Source organism: Jaculus jaculus, chromosome 11, assembly GCF_020740685.1.
Source record: "Jaculus jaculus isolate mJacJac1 chromosome 11, mJacJac1.mat.Y.cur, whole genome shotgun sequence".
Classification (NCBI taxonomy): Eukaryota; Metazoa; Chordata; class Mammalia; order Rodentia; family Dipodidae; genus Jaculus; species Jaculus jaculus.
The window spans coordinates 97,051,416-97,071,316 of record NC_059112.1 but is presented as its reverse complement, the minus strand read 5'-3'; the positions used below and the strand labels follow the sequence as shown (position 1 = coordinate 97,071,316).

Below are 19,901 nucleotides of genomic sequence, written 5' to 3'. Positions count from 1 at the left end.
TGTCATGTGTGAACTAGAAGCGCGTCTGAAGTTCTTGAACGATGTGTTCTCCGCAGACTTGGCACAGGAAGGAATCATGGCCAAGGCATTGCAAGGACAAAGGACAGGAAAAGATGCTTAGCTGCCTTGGCTCTGGAGAAGATTTCTCTTCCCAAGACCCTAAATTTACATTTCTGCCCGGGCAGGAGTCCATGCCTAATTTAAACATGAAATGAGGCATTAGGAAGTGAATGGCAAAGATTAAAATATAGGACAGCTATACAAAACTGCATCGGGAATACTGGCAAAGAAAATTTAAACATGCTCTTGACTTGGAGAGAAAGGATGTTCCCCCGCAACGTAAGAGCAGGGCAGTGGTACCCAGGGGGCTCATTACCTTCTGTAACTGACTAGAAGGCCTCTCGGCAACGATGAACCTCCAGCATCCCCGAGGCCCCTTCCACTTGCGGATGTTGGACAGGGTTGGCTGGTTTAGCTCTGTGCAGAACTGCAAAGACAGACAGAATGCACGTCAGTGTGTTTGCCACCCCTTCTTCCCCCAGGGAGCAGCCATAGGAACTGGCCAATGAGATAATTCTCAGTCATCACACAACCTCAGACACTTGTGGAGGTGGTATGAATATCAAAGGACCCTCATAGGCTTATGTGTTTGAATACTTATGCCCTAGTCCTTGGTGGGTGTGCAGGAAGGCTGTGGAACCTTTTGGGAGGTGGAGCCCTGTTAAAAGAAGTGTGTCACTGGGGGAGACCTTGAGGTTTTATAACCTGGCCCAACTTCCTGTTTAGACTCGGTGGTGGTTTGAATCACATGTCCCTCCCCCACATAAACTCATGCTTTGAATGCTTGGTCCCCAGCTGGTGGCCATCTGGGAGGAAGTATGTGGTTGAGGGTGGACTTTTGTGATGTTACAGCCAGCTCCACCTAGCCAGAGAACAGCTCACTCGCCTGCCACTGTTTCCCAGCTCCCGTGGCAGAGGTGACGTCCAGCCTCTGCTCACGCCGCGCTTTCCCTGCCACCAATAAGCTTATCCCCTAGACTGTAAGCCGCCATAATAAGCTTATCCCTGACACTGTAAGCCACCATAAAAACTCTCCGCCCATCAGCTGCTACTGCCAGGTGTTCTGTCCCAACAACGAGAAGGTAACCTCAACAGTCTCTCCACTTCCTCTCTGCTGAGGTGACAATGTGACACTGCCTTTCTGCTCCTGCCCTGCTTTCCCCACCACAATGGGCCCTGTGCTCTGGCACTGTAACATGAAATAAACCCTGTCCTTCCCCATGTTGCTTCTGGTCAGGTATTGCAGTCTCAGAGAGCAGAGTTTGCAATGTTATTTGTCCAGTGCAAAATAAGTAAGTAGAAGCCGCACAATGCAAAAACCAGGATTTGCAGGCCGGAGAGATTGTGTAGTGGTTAGGGTTATTGCTTATGAAGCCTAAAGACCCAGGTTTGATTCCCCACTACCCGTGTAATCCAGATGCACAAGGAGTTCATTTGCAGTGGCTGGAGGCCCTGGCAGGCGCTCGCGCTCTCCCTCTCTCTCTCTCTCTCTCTGACTTAAATACATAAATAATACACACAAACACACACACAACACACACACACACAGGATTTTCAAAGTCCTATACAACTAAACTAATGCCAGATATTAGAAAACAAATGTCCAACCATGAAGTAGCAAAATATCACTTAACCCTCTGTTCACAAAAATAAATTCTCTGTGGGATCTTGGATTGATCTGGTCAGAAATCACACTCAGAGTCCTTTTCATCCTTGAACCCAGTGGACTTCAGGTCCCAGGAGCACTTGCAGCACTACCAAATCCAAAGAGCTATCTTTTCTCCTCAGAGATTAACTTAAAGGGGCCAAAAGATGACCCCAGTTTAATTCTGGGCCACCACATCATTCACCTTGGCTTGCTTTCTTCTGTCATCTTGTCATCCCTACTACAATCTTTCTGCGTCAGTATCCCAAATGCAGGAATTACAGACACATACCACAGTGCCCAGCTCAGGACGTTTGGTTATACATGCTCCACAATGTGTTGGGGAACAAAAGAATGACTTTATCACTGAGGCAAAATAAAGCTGCACATACAAAATAGGATGAGGACTAGGAAAACTGCAGACTTCACAGTACAAAGACCAGTGCCTCTAACACATTCTCTTGGGGTTGGTTCTTTCAAAGGATTCCTAAAACTTCCAGATTTGGGCCCAATTTTTGAGATGTTCCACCATCCGGTACTACCCCTCACTGGTAACCCCCTCTTGCCCTTGACCCACCTTGAAGGACTCTCCTCCCTTCTCTCCCTCCAAGGGGGAGAGGGTCCTTGGCCTCCTTCTGATCATGACATGGCTCTGGCTGTGATGAGATGCTCTGAATCAAGCTTAGTTAACCCACAGCACCAGCTTACACTACGACCTTCCAGGCCCCCAAACCTGTGAGCAATGACTCAGAATCCTCTCCTGAGGTTTTCTGACCTTGCTATTGTTTTGCTTTTTGTTTGGTTTTGAGACAGTGTTTTGCTACGTATCCAAGGCGGACCAAAACTTGCCATGCAGCTCAGATTGCCCTCAAACTCTCCATCCTTCTCCTTCTGTGCTTGGAGTGCTAAGATGACAGGTAAGCGCTACCACACCTGGCCTCACCTGAACTCTCTGACTGTCTAACATTTCTATCCAAAGGTCTCTGTTCTTAAAACTTTAACCCATCAAGTACCAAAGAAGTAACTTTCCCCCACCCGCTACTCTTTGCCTCTCCAGGTTCTTGGCATTTCCACCTTCCCAACTGCCCTGACTGCTACCTCGTCCATCCCTCCTGCGTGTGGTGCCTCTTCTGTGCTCCAGTCCCACTGCTGGAGCCCCCTTCCGAGCCCGTCTTCTCTCATGGGGTCACTGGCATGGCTTCTAAGGTGTCTCTTTGCCTGTCATCTGACTCACCAGCACCAGGTGTTGAGATAGCACCCTGTGGTTCTTGAAGTGGGGTCTGCAGGCCAGCCCCAGCCACTGGGGACTCACTAGTAATTATCTAGAACTGTCCCATGTCTTCTGAAACTCCTAGGTGGAGTTCAGATGTCCTCACTGTAACATGCTCCCCAGGTGATCCCTCTGCACGGCAGGGTTTGGGAACAGCTGTGGCTGCCCTGCCCTGTCCTCTCTAAGGCTCTGTTGCAGAAGCTATGGGTCTGGGTGGGGGTGTGGGGAGCTGCTGCTGGCTGGCAGCCCCTAAAATGCCTCAGTGGGGAATGTTCTCATGACCTGTTAGGCAGCACCCATTCAGGGGCCCGGGCCCAAAGGACCACCTCTAAACGTCTAGTTTTTGCCTCCTCCTTGCCTGCTCTGTGAAAGGGACAATGAGTCACAAGCAAAGACGCAGCCAGGCACTTCTCTAATGACAAGTTCTGCTGAGCAGATGAGCCGAGGCAGAGAGAAAGAAGTGGTGGGAGGCTTGCTTTCTACACAGGCTGCTTTGCAGTGAGTCATCATCTAAGTGCATTTCCTCCTTGGAAGACTCCTCCAGACAGAGGCCATGCCTGAGCCACCTTTGAAAACACTTACCTGACACAAAATAGGGGGGATTCCCCCTCATCTCAGTAACTGCCTCAAGTTCAACTGGACCGTTTGCCCACAATGCGCTCTGTGTTGCTGACTAGCTGGGGAGAGTTCACCCAGTAATCTAACCATCAGGGACTTTTATTTGTTTCACTTTCAACACTGCCTGATGCACAGTGCTATAGACAGTGTTGTTCCTGACAAGAGAGGAAAGGAACCAGAGTGGATCTCTAGATGGAAGTCAGCCTCATTTGGTATGATTGTTAATACTGTCAACTTGACAAGATTCAGTATGGCTATTAATATTGTCAACTTGACAGGATTTAGAGTCTCCCAGGAGACCAACTTCTGGGCATGTCTTTGAGAGAGTTTCTGGGTTGGGTTAGGGTGGGAAGACACGCCCATGGGCTGGGGTCTCAGCCTGAATCAAAAGGAGAATGCTAGCTGGGCACAAGCATTCATTGCTTTCTGCTTCCTGATTGCAGATGAAATGTGACCAGCTGCCTAATGCTTCCGCCTTCGCCACCTTGATGGACTGTAACCTCCAACTGTCAGCCAAAATAAACCTTCCGCCCTTCAGTTGCTTTGGCCAGGTATTTTCTCACAGCCATAAGAAAAGTATCTAATCGTGTTGGGAAAGGAAAACATCTGGAAAAATGCAGCCCCAATCTATGGACTACAGAGATCCAGCAGCAAGGGAAAGCACTGACTGAGTGACCAGTACCCCTGATTCTGAGGATGATCAAGACTGACAACAGCCCAGCCTGGCCTCCTACGCGGGGAGTCAAGTCTGGCAGCACCTCAGAATCTCCTAGGGTGCACACCACAAGTTCTATGCTTTAAAACTTCCCATCAGGCAATCAGCTAACCAAGAAGACTGGGGGCACTGTCAGTAGGAAGCCATGCCATATGTGGTAAGAAACCTAACTCTTCCTAATCCTCAGGAGAACCTTCAGAAACCTCTAACCCGTCCACCCTCACCCGCTGCTTCCTAGCAACACAGCTGTGGTACCAGATAGGTGGCCCAGGATAATGGCATTGTTTTCCACACTCACTGCTCTCAAAGATTCCCTATGGGACTAAGGTTGAGCTAGTCAAAGTGAGGGCACTTGTTAAAAGTGCAAATTCTCAGGTGCTATTCCAGACCTACTTCAACTCTGTGGGCGGGGGAGGGGGGTGGTGGAATAAGGGACACAGCAATCCTCATTTGCCAACCTCTCCAGAAAATTCTTAAGTTAAAGTTGATTTCATGGAAAGAAAAACATTACTTTTTTCTTTATTTTACCTTTAAAGCCCTTTTATTCGCTAGTAAACTCTAGGAGCCGAAGGAGTCATAACTATTGACCCCTGTGGGCCGTCTCAATTTTGTACATCATCCTCTCCCAGCTCACAGAGTGCATTATCCCCAGCTCTGCCTGGCTCTTTGGTATCGTTGTTACTGGGAACGATGAATAATTTAGGAGACCAAGAATTAAATGTTGACGGCCAAAATCCTTTTACCTAGAATTTTCATGATCAAAGTTTAAAAGTGGGGTTATATATTTCACTCTATTTCTACAACTGGAGAAAGCACTATCAGTTTGTTAACTGGGATGACTGCTTACATAGCAAGCCTAAAAGGGCTGGAGACACCTTTTAGGACACTGGACCTCAAGGGTGGTCCATGTACCAATAGCAGCAGCGTCGACAGGCTACAAATGCTGTCTCTCAGGTGGCCCACAACACCCGCTGCCTCAAAGTCTGCATTTCCACAGGTTCCAGGGTGAGTTGTGAGCTGGTGATGTTTTGAGAATTCTGCTTGCAAGCCTTCTTCTCACAGCACCATGGCATATGCACTGCACACATCCGCACCATCCCACCACAAGAACCAGTTATTTGTGAGGAACAAAATAAAAGGAACACAGAAAGGTGAAGCCCAGGCTTGGGTTTAAGTTCAAGATTATCCATCTGGGAAGTGTGAGAGGGCCTGAAAAATCACCCCTGACTCCTGTAACTTCTGCCCTAATAAATGGACAAGTGGGGTATGGCAGGGTCTGGGGGGGTTAGGGCCAGTTCTCTCTACTGCACCCTTGGATCCTTTCTCCCTTCAATCCCAAAGGAAAATGGAGAATCTTCTGACGATGTGATATATACACGATGGAGATTTCTTCTGCCACAGAGAAGAATGGAAAATAAACAAAACTGAAGAGATCTGAGAGTGGATTCAGTCATTCTCAGAAAGACAAATATCACATGCTTTCTCTAATTTGTGGCTCAATCATATATGTACAAAGGGCACCAAAGTGGAAGTGAAACTGTCCAGAGGAACAAGGGGACTACAAGGAGGAAGGGGGGGTTATGGTTTTAATGTGACTGTATGTCCCCCATAGACTCTGGTGTTTTATTAAAGCTTGTCACTTGGGTCTCCCGCTGCCTGGCTGGAAGAAGCGTCACTGGGGGAGGATCCTGGGATCCAGAACTGAGGTGTGTTTGGGAGCAGATTTGAATTCCAGCCTAAAGGTCTGCAGAGAGGTTTGAGCTCTGGGAGTCCTGCTTGCTGTGAGTTCAAGCTTGCTGCTTTTTGGTGTTTGCCAGCTGATTTGCTCTCTGTCTGCTTGGATTCATGAATGGGAGCCAGATTCTTCCACCATTGATGGAACTTCCCCTGGATCTGTAAGCCTGAAAGAAATCCCTTGCTCCCATAAGCTGTGTTTGGTTGGATGCTCATCCCAGCATCATGGAACTCTCTACGATGGCGGGAAGACAGGAAAGGAAGGCAAGGAGTGGGAATCTGCTCAAAGTACACTATGTATTTGTATGAAGACACCCTTCTATAACAGTGGCTGAAAGTTACAGCGCCTTTAAAGCACTCTTAATCTGAACTCACCTTCAACTGTTTCAGGGATTTGCTGAGCTGATTCTCAAATGCTCTGCCTCACCCACACAACTAAAAGGAAGAAATGGCAGTCACGTGAGCATAAATGGCTGAGTCTTCCAAGAGGACCCTGGTCACTTTGCCTTATCCTTGCCTCCTGCATGTCAGGAAAAGAGCAGCTTCTCCCACCCTGCTCTTTCCACCACCGGGGTCCTGTCTTCCACACAACTAAAGACACCATGGCCAACTGGCTGTGGACTAAAGCCACTGAAACTGTGTACCAAAATAAACCTTTTTTCCTTAAAAGTTGATTATATTAGGTATTTTGTCACAGGAACAGACAGATAACCAATACAACCAGTGACCAATACCCCATCCCTCAGCTTGGCAACAAGAGGCCAAGTCAAGCATCTCAGCCCTGATCTACAAGGTACCCAGGGCACTGGCATTTAGAAATGCCCAGGACCAAAGAAAAAGACTGCAACCCCAGGACTTCTGGCAAGTTAGATCTGTCCTGGAGCAGCTGATGGTTGTCTCTACACTGACCAAAGTGCCCTAAAACCTGAACCAACTGTCTCTGCCGTGTCTTTGGATGTTTTTTCCTCTACTCTGCCCTCTCTCACTTTCTAGAAAGAGTATTCCTTAATTCATCAGGAATGACTGGGCTCTGTAAGTAATTTATAAAGATCATTGCTAATGGTGACCACATGGTTAACTGGAGGCAGAATACCGACAGTCCTGGCAGGAATGTCAAAGTGAACAACACTCGGCACTTTACCCTGCCTCCTGGAAGAGGGAGGAAAGTCTGTTTTCACATGGAAGGGTAGTGCCAGATTTCCAGGTAAAGCTGCTTCTCTGACTTGGTATTTCATTTGCTTTCCTGATTCTGGACATGACTTCTCTTAGACAATGAGTTTCCCACATGCAAAGATCAATTTCCTTTGCATTGGCAGTGTGGCTACTGAAAAAAACAAAACAAAACAAAACAAAAGATCTATTTTAGTGGATGAAGAAGCCCAGTTACATTCTCCTTATAAAGAGATCTTGCCATTGTGAAGTGACAAGAGGCCCTATGCAAGGTCATGTAAGGTCAAGTGACTCAACTTTCGTCTTAATATGGAAAAAGACAGAAACACTTTTAGAAATAATAATCCTTGCCAGGATCTTCAAGTACAGGAATGCGACAGCCAATATTAGAAGCCAGTAGCTCTCATACGGAAGGCAAAAGCAAGAAGTGGCTCAGGTCACCAAGACATGTCAACAACACCAAGTGATAGAGATGGCCCATTTCATTTAAGTGTAAACTCAATAGTGACCAAGGTTTGGTCATCTAAATATAAAAAAATTTCCCAGGATATTAAAAATATTTAAAATAAAATTTTGAAAGGCCCTGCTGCCTATGAGGTACAGATATCCTTACTTTCCTTGTTCTGTGGGGAGTTAAGTGCTTGCTGGTAATCAGCAGCCTTAGTAGATGCAGATGCCTCTCAGCAAAGACAGAATCTCACATGACATGCAAGAAAAAGGCAGAAAACAAAGTAGCCAGCATTTCCATCCCTCTTTCCTCCGGGTCTTTATGAGACAGAGAGAACAAAGAAGTCTCATTGGTCCTCTACCTTCTAAGGAGAAGTACTTGTTCCTACAGATAATGCAAAATACAGGAACCTCAGTTCATTCAAACCAGAGGAAAAAGAAGGAAGGGTGTTAGGCTGTGATAGAAGAGCTCACACAGTGCTGCCTCCAGGATCCATGCTCAGAGGCCCTGAGGCCTGTAGATGAGTCAAGGAGGCCGCTGAAATGCCTGCTGGTCAGAGGCGCAACAAGCACCTTACCTGGTCCAATAGCCTAACACCTGGCGTGGAGGTGTGAATGTAAAGTGTCCCCCATGGCCTCCTGTGGTTGTAATTACTTAACCCACAGCTGGTGGAGCCTTGATGGAGGTGTGTCACTGCAAGTGGGCCTGGGGATTTTATAGCCCAGCCCCCCTTGCCAGTGATAGCTGGCTCACTTTCTCCCTGCTATTGTGGAGATGTAATACCCAGCTACCATCTCCTGCTATGATTTTCTTGTCATGATGCAACTTCCCCTCAAAACCTGCAAGCCAAAATAAACCCTTTGCTTCCATAAGCTGCTTCTGGCCGAGTGTTTGGTTCCAGCAATGAGATAACTGTAACTGCTCTGCCTGGGCTGTTTCCTTGCAGCTCAGGAGAGTCTCCTCAGAGGGCTAACACTCTGAGACTGAAGACACATCAGGGAAGCTTTGGGAGCATTGGGCAACCCACTGATTGATTATCTTTGGGCCTAGATTCCCCTTCTGTAAAGTGAAGGGAGGAGGAGATGACGACCTTGTGCTCTAAATCATTTCATCACTGCAAGCAAGATTCCAGAACTTGTGGGGAGAATGAAAGAAAGGCAGGAAGGAGAGTAAATCTGGGAGTAGAAATATTAGAATCTCTACAACTCCTCTATAACAATTACTTCTAGGAAGAAGCTGATGGCATTGTCAGCACTGGGTCACCTTCCCTCCAAACACAGCCTCCTCCAGACCAGCTTTGCTCAGGGTCCTCTTTCCCCACCTAAGGCCTCCTGCTGAAGTGCCTGGAATAAGATCTTACATTTAATAGGCAGTGATCCTTGTAGGTTGAATCTCAGTAAATCCAGAAATAAGAACACACAGATACCTACTCTACCTATAACCAGGTGTGGTGGTGTCTCCCACAAACTTAGGTGTCCTGAGGGCTAGGTTCCCAGCTGATGGAGATTTGGGAAATAACGCCTCCTGGAGGGAGTGTATTGTTGGGGGCGGGCTTTTGGGTGTTATAGATAGTTTCCTCCTTGCCATATTTTCCTGTTCCTATTGTCCACCTTATGTGGTCCAGGGGGTGATGTCCGCCCTCTGCTCATGCCATCATTTCCCCCTGCCATCATGGAGCTTCCCCTAGAGCCTGTAAGCCAAAATAAACCTCTTTTCCCCACAAGCAGCTCTTGGTCAGGTGATGTCTATCAGCAAGGCGAACCTGCCTGCAACACCAGGGTAGCTTCTGGATCCTAAGAACTACAGAGCCAGAGGAAGGAGACACAGAGAGGGAAGGAACAGGCATTTCCTAAGAGCCAAGAACATGTCAGACACTTTTCACATATTATCACATTCACTCCCAATAGCAGCCTGCCCTCACCTCTGGCAGGCAATAATATGCCCATTTGGCTCAGAAGGTTGGCACGGCTGGGTCAATCATGCCAACAAAAGAGCCAGGCAGGGTGAAAACGCAGGGCTGGCAGTTCTAGTGTCCCTATGCACTCAAACAACACAGGGCGATGGAACCACGTGACAGTGAATGTGGATGCCTGTGCCATTCACAGCGCGACCTGTAGACTCTCCAGAACTAAAGCCTGAAAAAAAACACTGCCTTGCTGACAATGGTTTTGTCATTGACACCTAAGGTCACAGGATCCATGGAAGATCTCACAGGAGGTCAGTCTTGCATAGGGTAAAGGCTGAGGACTGGAGGTCATGCCGCCTGTGTTAGATGGCAAAATCTTTCAAGTACTGTGAGGATCCATGGTTTAAATGGCTCTCAGTCTTGCCTTCCTTTGTCCAGCGAATCTGCGGCCGGCCAACTCCCTCATTCCCACCCGCCACTGCCGAGTCAGCACCCGAGCAGGCTCTTTTCACACGCCTAGACGGGAGCTCTAGGTGGCTACCCATCCTTGTCTCAGCACCCTTGCTACGGAGGGCACTTCCTGGGCACCGCAACCAGCTGGTTACCAGGGGCTTCAGAGAACCTGTCCCCAGTGGCTGCTGGCTGGTAACTTGCTCATGTTTTCAGAAGGTATCAGTCACAAGGCAGTAACACGCACTGAGGGTGACTCCCAGATATAGCCTTTCAAGGGCAGTTAGGACACTTGGTTTTCTGTAAACACAAGTATAAAAGCAAGATTAAACCGAGAGAGTTGGAGATCTCATGGGGACTGACATAAGGTTAGGAACGTGGAGCACAAAACGCTAACAGAGTCTACAGTTGACGCTGTCACCATCACTGTTAGTGTCCCCTTTATCACTGATTTCTACAGTTATTTTCTTCTTCCAAGGTCTTTGGACACTAAGTAAGATTCAATCCTACATGGGAGTTCAGACTTTGATGGTAATTTTGTATGTTATTTTTTTTTCATTAAATTTGAGGTTTGACCACCATAAACAAACACAAGTTGAGAATAATTTATAAAGTAGATAAGGAAAAAATGGTAGGTATATAAAATAACATTGTGCAAAGACCACTACTACAAACATTTCTAGTGGAATTACTTCTAGGCCATTTCTTACTCATTTTATCCATCTATCTAGTCATATACACAAAAACACACTTGTGGGCTGGAGAGATGGCTTAGCAGTTAGGCGCTTGTCTGTGAAGCCTAAGGACCCCGGTTTGAGGCTCGGTTCCCCAGGACCCACGGTAGCCAGATGCACAAGGGGGCGCACGTGTCTGGAGTTCGTTTGCAGAGGCTGGAAGCCCTGGCGCGCCCATTCTCTCTCTCTCCTCTATCTGTCTTTCTCTCTGTGTCTGTCGCTCTCAAATAAATAAATAAATAAAATTTAAAAAAAAAAAAAAAAAAACACTTGTGTTGTTTTCCTACATATAGGAAACCTTTGTTTTAGGCAGGATCTCATTATGTAGCCAAGGCTGGACTCAAACATGAGATCTTCCAGCCTCCATCTCCCCAGAAGGATTATGGATGAGTGTCTCCATGCCTGGTTTATATTCTACCAAAACTCTTACAACTACTTCATGGACCACACAGCATACTGCCATCTACAACTGCCTTGGGTTGGTTGTGGTAATTCCACTGGTTGAAATGAAACTCTGCCCTTTTCGTTTTTGTTTTTTTGTTGTGTTTTTTGAGATGGCGTCTCGCTGTAGCCCAGGCTGACCTAGAATTCACTATGTAGTCTCAGGGTGATCTCAAGCTCACTGTGATCCTCCTACCTCTGCCTCTCAAGTGCTAGGATTAAAGGCATTATCCACCACACCCAGTGAATTTCTGCTGTTTGAAGGCTTACTTCATTTCATTATAAACACCCTAAAATTGAAATGGGGGGCCCAGTAAATGACTCAGCAGTTCAAGGTGCTTTCCTGCAAGCCTGCTGATCCAAGTTTGATCCCCCCTAGAACTCAAATAAAGCCAGACTCAAAGCGGCACCCTCCTCTTTAACCCAATGTGCCTTCAGCAATGGGAGGTAGAGCCTGCAGAATCTGGACGTTTGTGGGCCAGTCTGGCTCAAGAAATAGCTAAACAAGAGTCCCTGTCTCTCCAGAAGATGCAAGGAGAGGACAAACACCCTAAGGTTGTCCTCTGACTTCCACACACGTGTTGTGGCATGTAGATGCACACACACACACACACCCTCACATCTGCCAGGGCTCAGGAAACATTACACATTGGTAGGTTAAATACAGACCTCCTGTAGGGAGATGGTGATAGACATGGAGGAGACTCAAACCTCATCAAACCAGAAAAGCAGAGGCTGCTGAGAGTTCAATACTACAGGAGCCTTAGTACATGCCCTCCAAGGCTCCAGGAACATTGCGGATGAAACTAGAAAGAATGTAGGAACCACAGGGTGGAAAGTTACACTTTAAGGCATTGTTCCCCCATCCTCCAAGACTGACTGGTATATTCATTACCCCACAGAGATTACAAATAACCCCATTTAAGGGGGCCCTCAGCGGAATGGGGGTGGGCAAGGGGGGACATATGAGTATAACCCAATGGGAATATGACCAATTTGCAATATGTTCATATATTAAATTTCTTAATAAAAATTGATTGAAATTGGATATTTGTGTGATGTAAGTACAAGCTATAATTTAGTATGTATAGTTTAGTAGCAAATGCTCATACAACTGAATAATTTTTAAAGTCCTGGTTAAAATCACAACTTTATCTCACAAAGTAAATAAGGACCATTTCTGTTGTGTTGCACTCAAGGACCTAGAATATATATGGCAGAAGATTCCCCCCAGCCCCAAATCTATAATCAGAAAGGATATCATCTTTAAAATTTCTGACTGACACCTGGAGAGGGGGAGAGCCTTCACAAATAACTTCTTGTTTTTCACCTGGAGACAATTCTTACCTTTACTTTTCTCTTTAGCTTTATTGATAAAATAGCTCTTTGGAAACTCTGCCCTGATGTCAACCCATGCCTGCTAAGACCCTTGGGTGCACAGAGGCAAAAGGCAGCTGAGTGGTTTGGTTGCTTTGTGTTTTAAAAGGTCACGGGATCACCCCACCCGAACTTTGTGGAAATATCTACTGTCACCTCTGGTGCTTTCCGCAAACCCATCCACAGCTGAGCAGCGCACACCATTGCCCTCACCAGGGCTGTGCTCTGGGAAGAGTCACTTTCATTATTTAACAGTGAGGACTACCGCACTCTGCACCTCATTTCTTGTCTAAGCCACACCTCACTACAGGGATTAGGGTTTCCATGCGTGGAGATGGGAGAGGGCACATGCGTTTCATGTGTAGCAGTTCCGGAGCTGTAATGGTTGGGAAGGAGCAAGAGCTCCTGCCCACCCTAAGCTTCCAGTTGAGGGCTGAAGGGACACAATCAGTAACCACACAGTCATCTGAATGCAAAACCACAGCTGTAATGTATAACAACCTGTCCGTCTGTCCTGGTAACAGAGCTTCCTTCCGCCTTGGCTCGAGGGGCTTCTTCCACACATGTGTTTGCACTTATTAACTGCAGGGCAAGAGGCGGTTACCAGGCAAAGAGGAGGGGGAGGCCATTCCAAGAAGCAAAGAACACACACACAGAGGGCCTGTGGTAGGAAAACCTGAAGACTTTTCTAGAGAGACAGCCCCTTTGGCTGCAGCAGAGCCGGTGAGGGTGGGATGAGCTCACGGCAGCCTGGCCATGCAAGGAGAGGATCGATTCTTTATCCACATGTGATCCTAGGATCACTGAGAGCAGGGGACTGGCTTTCTGAAAGACCGCGGAGCTTGGCTGCAGAGCGCAGGTTGAGAGGGTGCCAGGCAGAGCTGGCGGCTGGGGGTGCGGGGCAGGAAGGTCACACCCACACTGGGTAGGCCTCTCTACAAAGGGGAATTCAAATTTTCTCTCCACACACCTAGGAAAGGAGTTCATGGGCCAATAATTCTTCAAAAGCTGGCTCTTTGAAGCTCACACACAAAAAAAAAAAGGACAGTTTTAGGGCAAATAAAAATCAGTCCTTTCCCAATTAGGCACTAAACTTGTGAGTAGTGATGGAAACTCATTATTCTAAGTGGAAGTAGGTCTGAAAATAGCAATGAGTTTTAAAGGATTTCTGGCTATTTTGGGAGCGTGTGGGGGAGCTGCAGGCAGACGGGGGCACACCCAATACGAGGGCACAAAGACCGGCGTGGCTATGGCACAGTTGGCACTAAACATGCTATTCTATTGATTCCAAAGCTTTTATACCACCTAAGAAGCACCTTGGTAATAAAAGCTGAGGATTAGAGGTATTATTTGGTACTTCCCACTGAAATGCTGAACCTAAGATTCAGTAAGAAATGTCAACCCTATACATCACATTGGGCAAGTCATGATCGAATGCACCTTCCCTGAGCTTGAGTGACAAGACAATGTATTTCTAAGAAAAACCATGTCTGTCTAGCCAAGCACACCTCTTCCCTTTCTAAATTCCTCTTTCCTCTCTGATGCTATTGGGTGAGCCCGGCTCAACGAATGCACAAGGCTGAAGGTACAGAGAGACTGTCCCTAAGCCCCACAAAACAAACAAAGGCCTCCAGCTTAACTATTGACACAGAGTGTATAATGGTTGAGTGTGTGTGTGTGTGTGTGTGTGTGTGTGTGTGTGTGTGTGTGTGTGTCGTTGAATATCGGGTGTCTCTGCTTCCTCAGCACTGGGGTTACAGGTACGCATGGCAATATATATTTTTGTTGTTGTTGTTTGGTTTTGTTTCTTGAGGTAGGGTCTCACTCTAGCCCAGGCTCACCTGGAATTCGCTCCGTATTCTCAGGCTGGCCTCAAACTCACAGCGATCCTCCTTCCTCTGCCTCCCGAGTGCTGGGATTAAAGGCGTGCACCACCACGCCTGGCAATCCAGGGGTTTGTCATGTGGGTGCTGGAGACTGAACTCAGGTCCTCGTGATGTCTGCACAAGTGCTCTCACCCACTGCGCCACCTCTCCAGCCTCATGATGATTAATCTCGACCAGCCACTTGACTGGATTTAGAGGTGCCTATGAAATTAGTAAAACACGCCTCTGGATGTGTGTAGGAGGGTTATCTCCACAATGCATTCACTAAGAGGGAAAGACAGGACCCGGATGTGGGTGGCCATCCCCTGGGCTGGGGGCTAATGGAAGAAAATGGGGTGAAGGAGGGCCCAAGGACATCAGCATTCTTTCTCTCCACTTCCGGCTACCATGAGGGAACAGCTACCATGATCTTCTGCCTCATGACGGGCCCAGAGTCAACGGGGACAAGGGTAAGGACATGGAAAAGGAAGACAGGGAGAGAAGGACAACAGCAGCAGGAGGGTTCGTGGTAACGGTGGCACCGCAATTCAAAGACAATTCCCTAGGAGCGGAACAAAGCTGCCCTTGCCTAACACCGCTGCCCATTTCCTCGCGTGCCCGGCCCGAAGACGAGCTCACTGGCTGACCTCTGCTTTGTAGAGCTCCTAGAGCTACCTGCATGCATTTCTATGAAGAACCCAGTCACTAAGGAGCCATCACATTAAACAGAACCAGCAGTTAGGGACCCTTCAGGAAACCTCTCTGGTTACCATTTTCCTTTAAAAAATGCCAGCCTTGGGCTGGAGAGATGGCTTAGCGGTTAAGCGCTTGTCTGTGAAGCCTAAGGACCCCGGTTCGAGACTCGGTTCCCCAGGTCCCACGTTAGCAAGATGCACAAGGGGGCGCACGCGTCTGGAGTTCGTTTGCAGAGGCTGGAAGCCCTGGCGTGCCCATTCTCTCTCTCTCCCTCTATCTGTCTTTCTCTCTGTGTCTGTCGCTCTCAAATAAATAAATAAAAAATGAACAACAAAAAAATGCCAGCCTTTAGCCATTCGAAGTGGTACTTATCCGACCTGCTTTTCTCAGTAGTAATAATCAATAAAGACCTCAATGTTGTGAGTGAAAGTTGTGCTTATTCATAACTTACTTTGTTGGGAGTTGCATTGTGTCAGATTCTATTCTTTAAAGCCTTCACATTTCCTACTTCCTTTCAAGTAGATTGATGCTCTTTCAGTGTGGACAGTGACGGCTGGAAAGACGTACAACTTTTATAGTTCCTGACATGGTGGCAGCAAGAAGCAGCGCCAGCGGTTTATGAGGCAGCGCTCTCAGTTTGGAAAACGTCCTGGGCCTCACTGGTTCTCAGCTTCCTGGGGCAATGGGGGAAAGAAAGCCAAATCCCCACAGTACCATTTAGTCAAACTTCCTTCCCATTAAGTTCTTGGCCAGGGGCTAAGCCAAATGCTGTGATGTTAGTTTTACAGGATTTTCTGGGTCCTTCTAACATACAGGGTGGCTGAAAGCAAACAGAACAGAGAGAAGAGGGCAAGTCTACATCATGGATGCCATAACATTGCCCTGTGGCACAGAGGAGCCTCTTCATAGTGAGAAGGAACCCCAGTGTCTCCCCTTTACTGGTGTTCTTTCTATGAGGCCTGTACTGCAGGGCCTTACACGTACTGCATGCTGTGACTCACATCATGGCTCCTCAAGGGGGGCAGAAGCACCCTGGACTGACAGATGAGGAACAGAGTGCTGGACAGTTAAGTCATGGGTTCGAGATCACCCAAAGGGGAGGAAGCCCATTATACCACTTGGTCACCCTCTGAGCAACTAGTTAGTACTATGCCAATGGACAGCTACAATAAAATTGAGAGAGAAATATAATTTTATATGTTAATTCTCCTTCAACCTTTCAAATTCTAGAAATTTCATTTGTCTAGCCAGAATATAAATACCAACTGGTGACATGAACTTGATCCACGTAGAAGACACACAATCTCTCCTCCCATCCTTCTTTCTCCCCCTTGTACAAACACACATATTTAATTCTTTTTTTTTTTTTTAATTAAACAGCTGTGTGGTTGTTTGAATGTACATGTGCCCCATAGCCTCCGGTATTTTTGATTAAGCTTTCTACTTCAGTTCTCCTGGAGGAGGTATGTTACTGGGGGTGGATCTTGAGTCCAGCCTTAAAGTGTGTGTTCAGAGTCAGGTTGCGCTGTGGCTGTTGGTTCTCTGCTGTGGACACATGATGAAGTGAGCCAACTTCTTCTGCCATGATGGAGCATCCCCTGGATTCTGTGAGCCAGAAATCAATCCTGTCTTCCCATAAGCCACTCCTGCTCAGGTGTGTGTCCTAGCTATGAGAAGCTAACTGCAACAAGCTGCCTACCTGCCATTAAACACAAATTGCCTGTCTTTCCCTGAAATGAAGCACAACATTTCTTCCTCCTATAAGGATGTGTAAGAAAAGAGAAGCACAAACCAACCACCAAGAGGGAGCAGTCGATTCTCCACTGAGTGGGTTAGCAAAGTGCAGAGAAAGGGGAGAGGGAAGAGACTTGCTCTAACACAATTCCACAGGCTTGCAGTCTATCATCACAAGGGAGGCTTTACTGCCCCAGCAACATCTGTAAATGTTGGCATTCAAGCCATACCCAGAATATGTCACCTTCTCTTCCAGGTTTAACCATTTGATCCCTGAGGAGCTACAGAGGCAGACTACACAGGGGAAATGTCACTCAGTGACTCTGCTCTGCTTCCACACAGGCCCTGAAGGAGAACTTGACTGTTTGGCCATGCAGAGAGCCATCACTTCGGAACATCATGAGGGCAGGAAGTTTCAGAGTTGGTCAAAACTACAGTGCTGCTTGGTTTTCTTGGTCTCTCTTCTTCCACCCTGACTCTATGTTAAGACAAGTTTGCATTTCATGGGCAAGAGTTAGGTGGGGCAGGCTTTAAGGGCATAGGCAGGAGTGGGTGGAAGCGCAGCTGGAGTGTGGTAGGAAGACCAAGGCCAAGACGTGGAAGGAAACTATGCATGCTTCTAAACTATTACCCAGGGCTGGAGAGATGGCTTAGAGGTTAAGCGCTTGCCTGTGAAGCCTAAGGACCCTGGTTCGAGGCTCGATTCCCCAGGACCCACGTTAACCAGATGCACAAGGGGGCGCACACATCCGGAGTTTGTTTGCAGTGGCTACAGGTTCTGGCGCGCCCATTCTCTCTCAATCTGTCCCTCCCGCCCCCCCCCCCGTGTGTGTGTGTGTGTGTTGCTCTCAAGTAAATAAATAAAATAAACAAAAAAAAAATTAAACTGCTACCCAGATGAATAAAACCTCTGTTGCTGGCCTGGATGCTTTCAAGGAATCTGGAATCTTGCTAAGGCTCAAACTCATCATTTCGATGCCTATGTAGGTTAATAAAAGTATTTTATCAGCTATGGAAACTGCTCATTCTAATCGCATAATTGAAAATTTGTCAAAATTCTCCAGTGAGTTATTTCTGGCAAAGGCAAGCTTTTGTGACTAACTCAATCAGGGTAATCTTACCTTCTGAGAACATCCAGCACACATGCACTTAGCCACTCAGAAGATCAGTTTCACCTACCTGAACTTCTGTTTCTTTAAAATGACTTACTAGCCAGAACTTTCCTGAATACACAGTCAGATTGTCCAGGAGAGAATGAAACTTTTCATTCATGAAAAGTCTCAGCATTCGCTCAAAATGGAATTCAAGTTCTAGCCCATTGTTAGCATTTCCTGATAAAAGAAGCATTGGAGACTGCTATAAAAAAAAAAAAAGACAGGAAACTACATATAACACCTAGACTATGGCTATTTATAGGAGAAGATGTCCATGTACAGTAATTTTGAAGCAATAGCAGTGAGCTTGCCACATTTTTCCTTCTGTTGAAAAGTGAAGTAGAAAGCTGGGCGTGGTGGCACACGCCTTTCATCCCAGCCCTCGGGAGGCAGAGGTAGGAGGATCGCCGTGAGTTCGAGGCCATTCTGAGACTCCATAGTGAATTCCAGGTCAGCCTGAGCCAGAGTGAGACCCTACCTCAGAAAACCAAAAAAAAAAACAACAGAAAAAAGGGAAGTAGATGCTTAATGTCAGCCTCTGGCATCGGCATGCACAAGCATGTGCGAGCGCACACATGAACACACGTGCACACTCCCCCAAGTACACGTGTACTCACATACATATGAATGCATACCACACTCACATACATGCAGAAAAACATTCAGCAGAGTTAAGAAGCTAACAAGGAGGCCAGTGTGGTGGCACATGCCTTTAAGCCCAACAATCTGGAGGCAGAGGTAAGAGGATCGCTATGAATTCGAGGCCAGCCTAAAACTACATAATGAATTCCAGGTCAGCCTAGGCTACAGCAGGACCATACCTCAAAAAAATAAAGGAGAAGGGCTATAGAGATGGCTTAGCAGTTAAGGTGCTTGCTTGCAAAGCCTAAGGGCTCATGTTCGAATCCCGAAATCTCCCATAGGCCAGACACACAAAATGATGCATAGGCAAAGTCGTGCATGTGCCCAAGGTGTTGCAGGCATCTGGAATTTGACTATAGTGGCTGGAGACCCTGGCATGCCAATTCTCTCCCTCTCTTACTGTTCTCTCTCTCTCTCATAAAAAAGAGGGAAAAAAAAGAAGGAGAAGAAGGAGAAGGAGGAGGAAGAAACTACCACGGCAGGTTAGAAAAGGGTAGGACATACTCTCAGGCCAAGAGAGGCCCTCCAAAGCTGGAAAACTCCAGAGAGAACCTCTTTCAATCACTATCTGAACTAAGACAGCAGTTTTCCAACATCTTTTACCATGATTTTTAGCCAAGAAAATGTCTATATGGCCACCTGGCATAATCTATTTGTCTCCTGTCATTTAGCTATCTATCTACACACCTACTCACCCTCCTGCCCAGGTATGCATTCACACGTACATACACACACTACTCTCTGAAACAAATGCCGAGTAAGATATACTGAACTGATTTGAAACTAAATTAACAGCCAACTCAAGGTTTGCTCACTACAAAGTCCTTGGTCTTTCTAGGGTATCTTGATACCTTCATTTTCCCTTTGCCTACACCATGAGATGTGTTGATGTACTTCATAGAGATAATGCTTTAAAACTCTCCTCAAGCAAAGGACACTCTGTCACTACGGAGATAGCTTTGGGACCTAAGGAAGTATATATGATTACTTTTCAGAAACATCATCAGTGAAGTTCCCCATGTGGTTAATATGGTGGGCTCCAGCCCCTAGGATCACATCCAGCTGACAAGCCTTCATTTTTTCAGTATGAACTGAGCTTGCACAGAAACAACAGAAGCCACAGGCAGCAAAGTCACATCCTTAAGCCAAGCACAGTGGTTCATGCCATAGGAGGCAGAGGCAGGAGTATCAGTAGTTCAAGATCATTCTTGGCTACACGAGACTCTGTCTCAAAATAAGTAA

General features: G+C 46.9%; 1 protein-coding gene across 1 annotated transcript in view; it reads right to left on the bottom strand.

Moving 5' to 3' along the window:
- Eepd1 (endonuclease/exonuclease/phosphatase family domain containing 1) overlaps positions 1-19,901 on the bottom strand; it is a 134,314-nt gene that overhangs the window by 14,670 nt on the left and 99,743 nt on the right. The window contains exon 3 of the mRNA XM_004652289.2: positions 377-487. Within this exon, the coding sequence (XP_004652346.1) occupies positions 377-487 (111 nt within the window). The remainder of the gene's footprint in view (positions 1-376; positions 488-19,901) is intronic.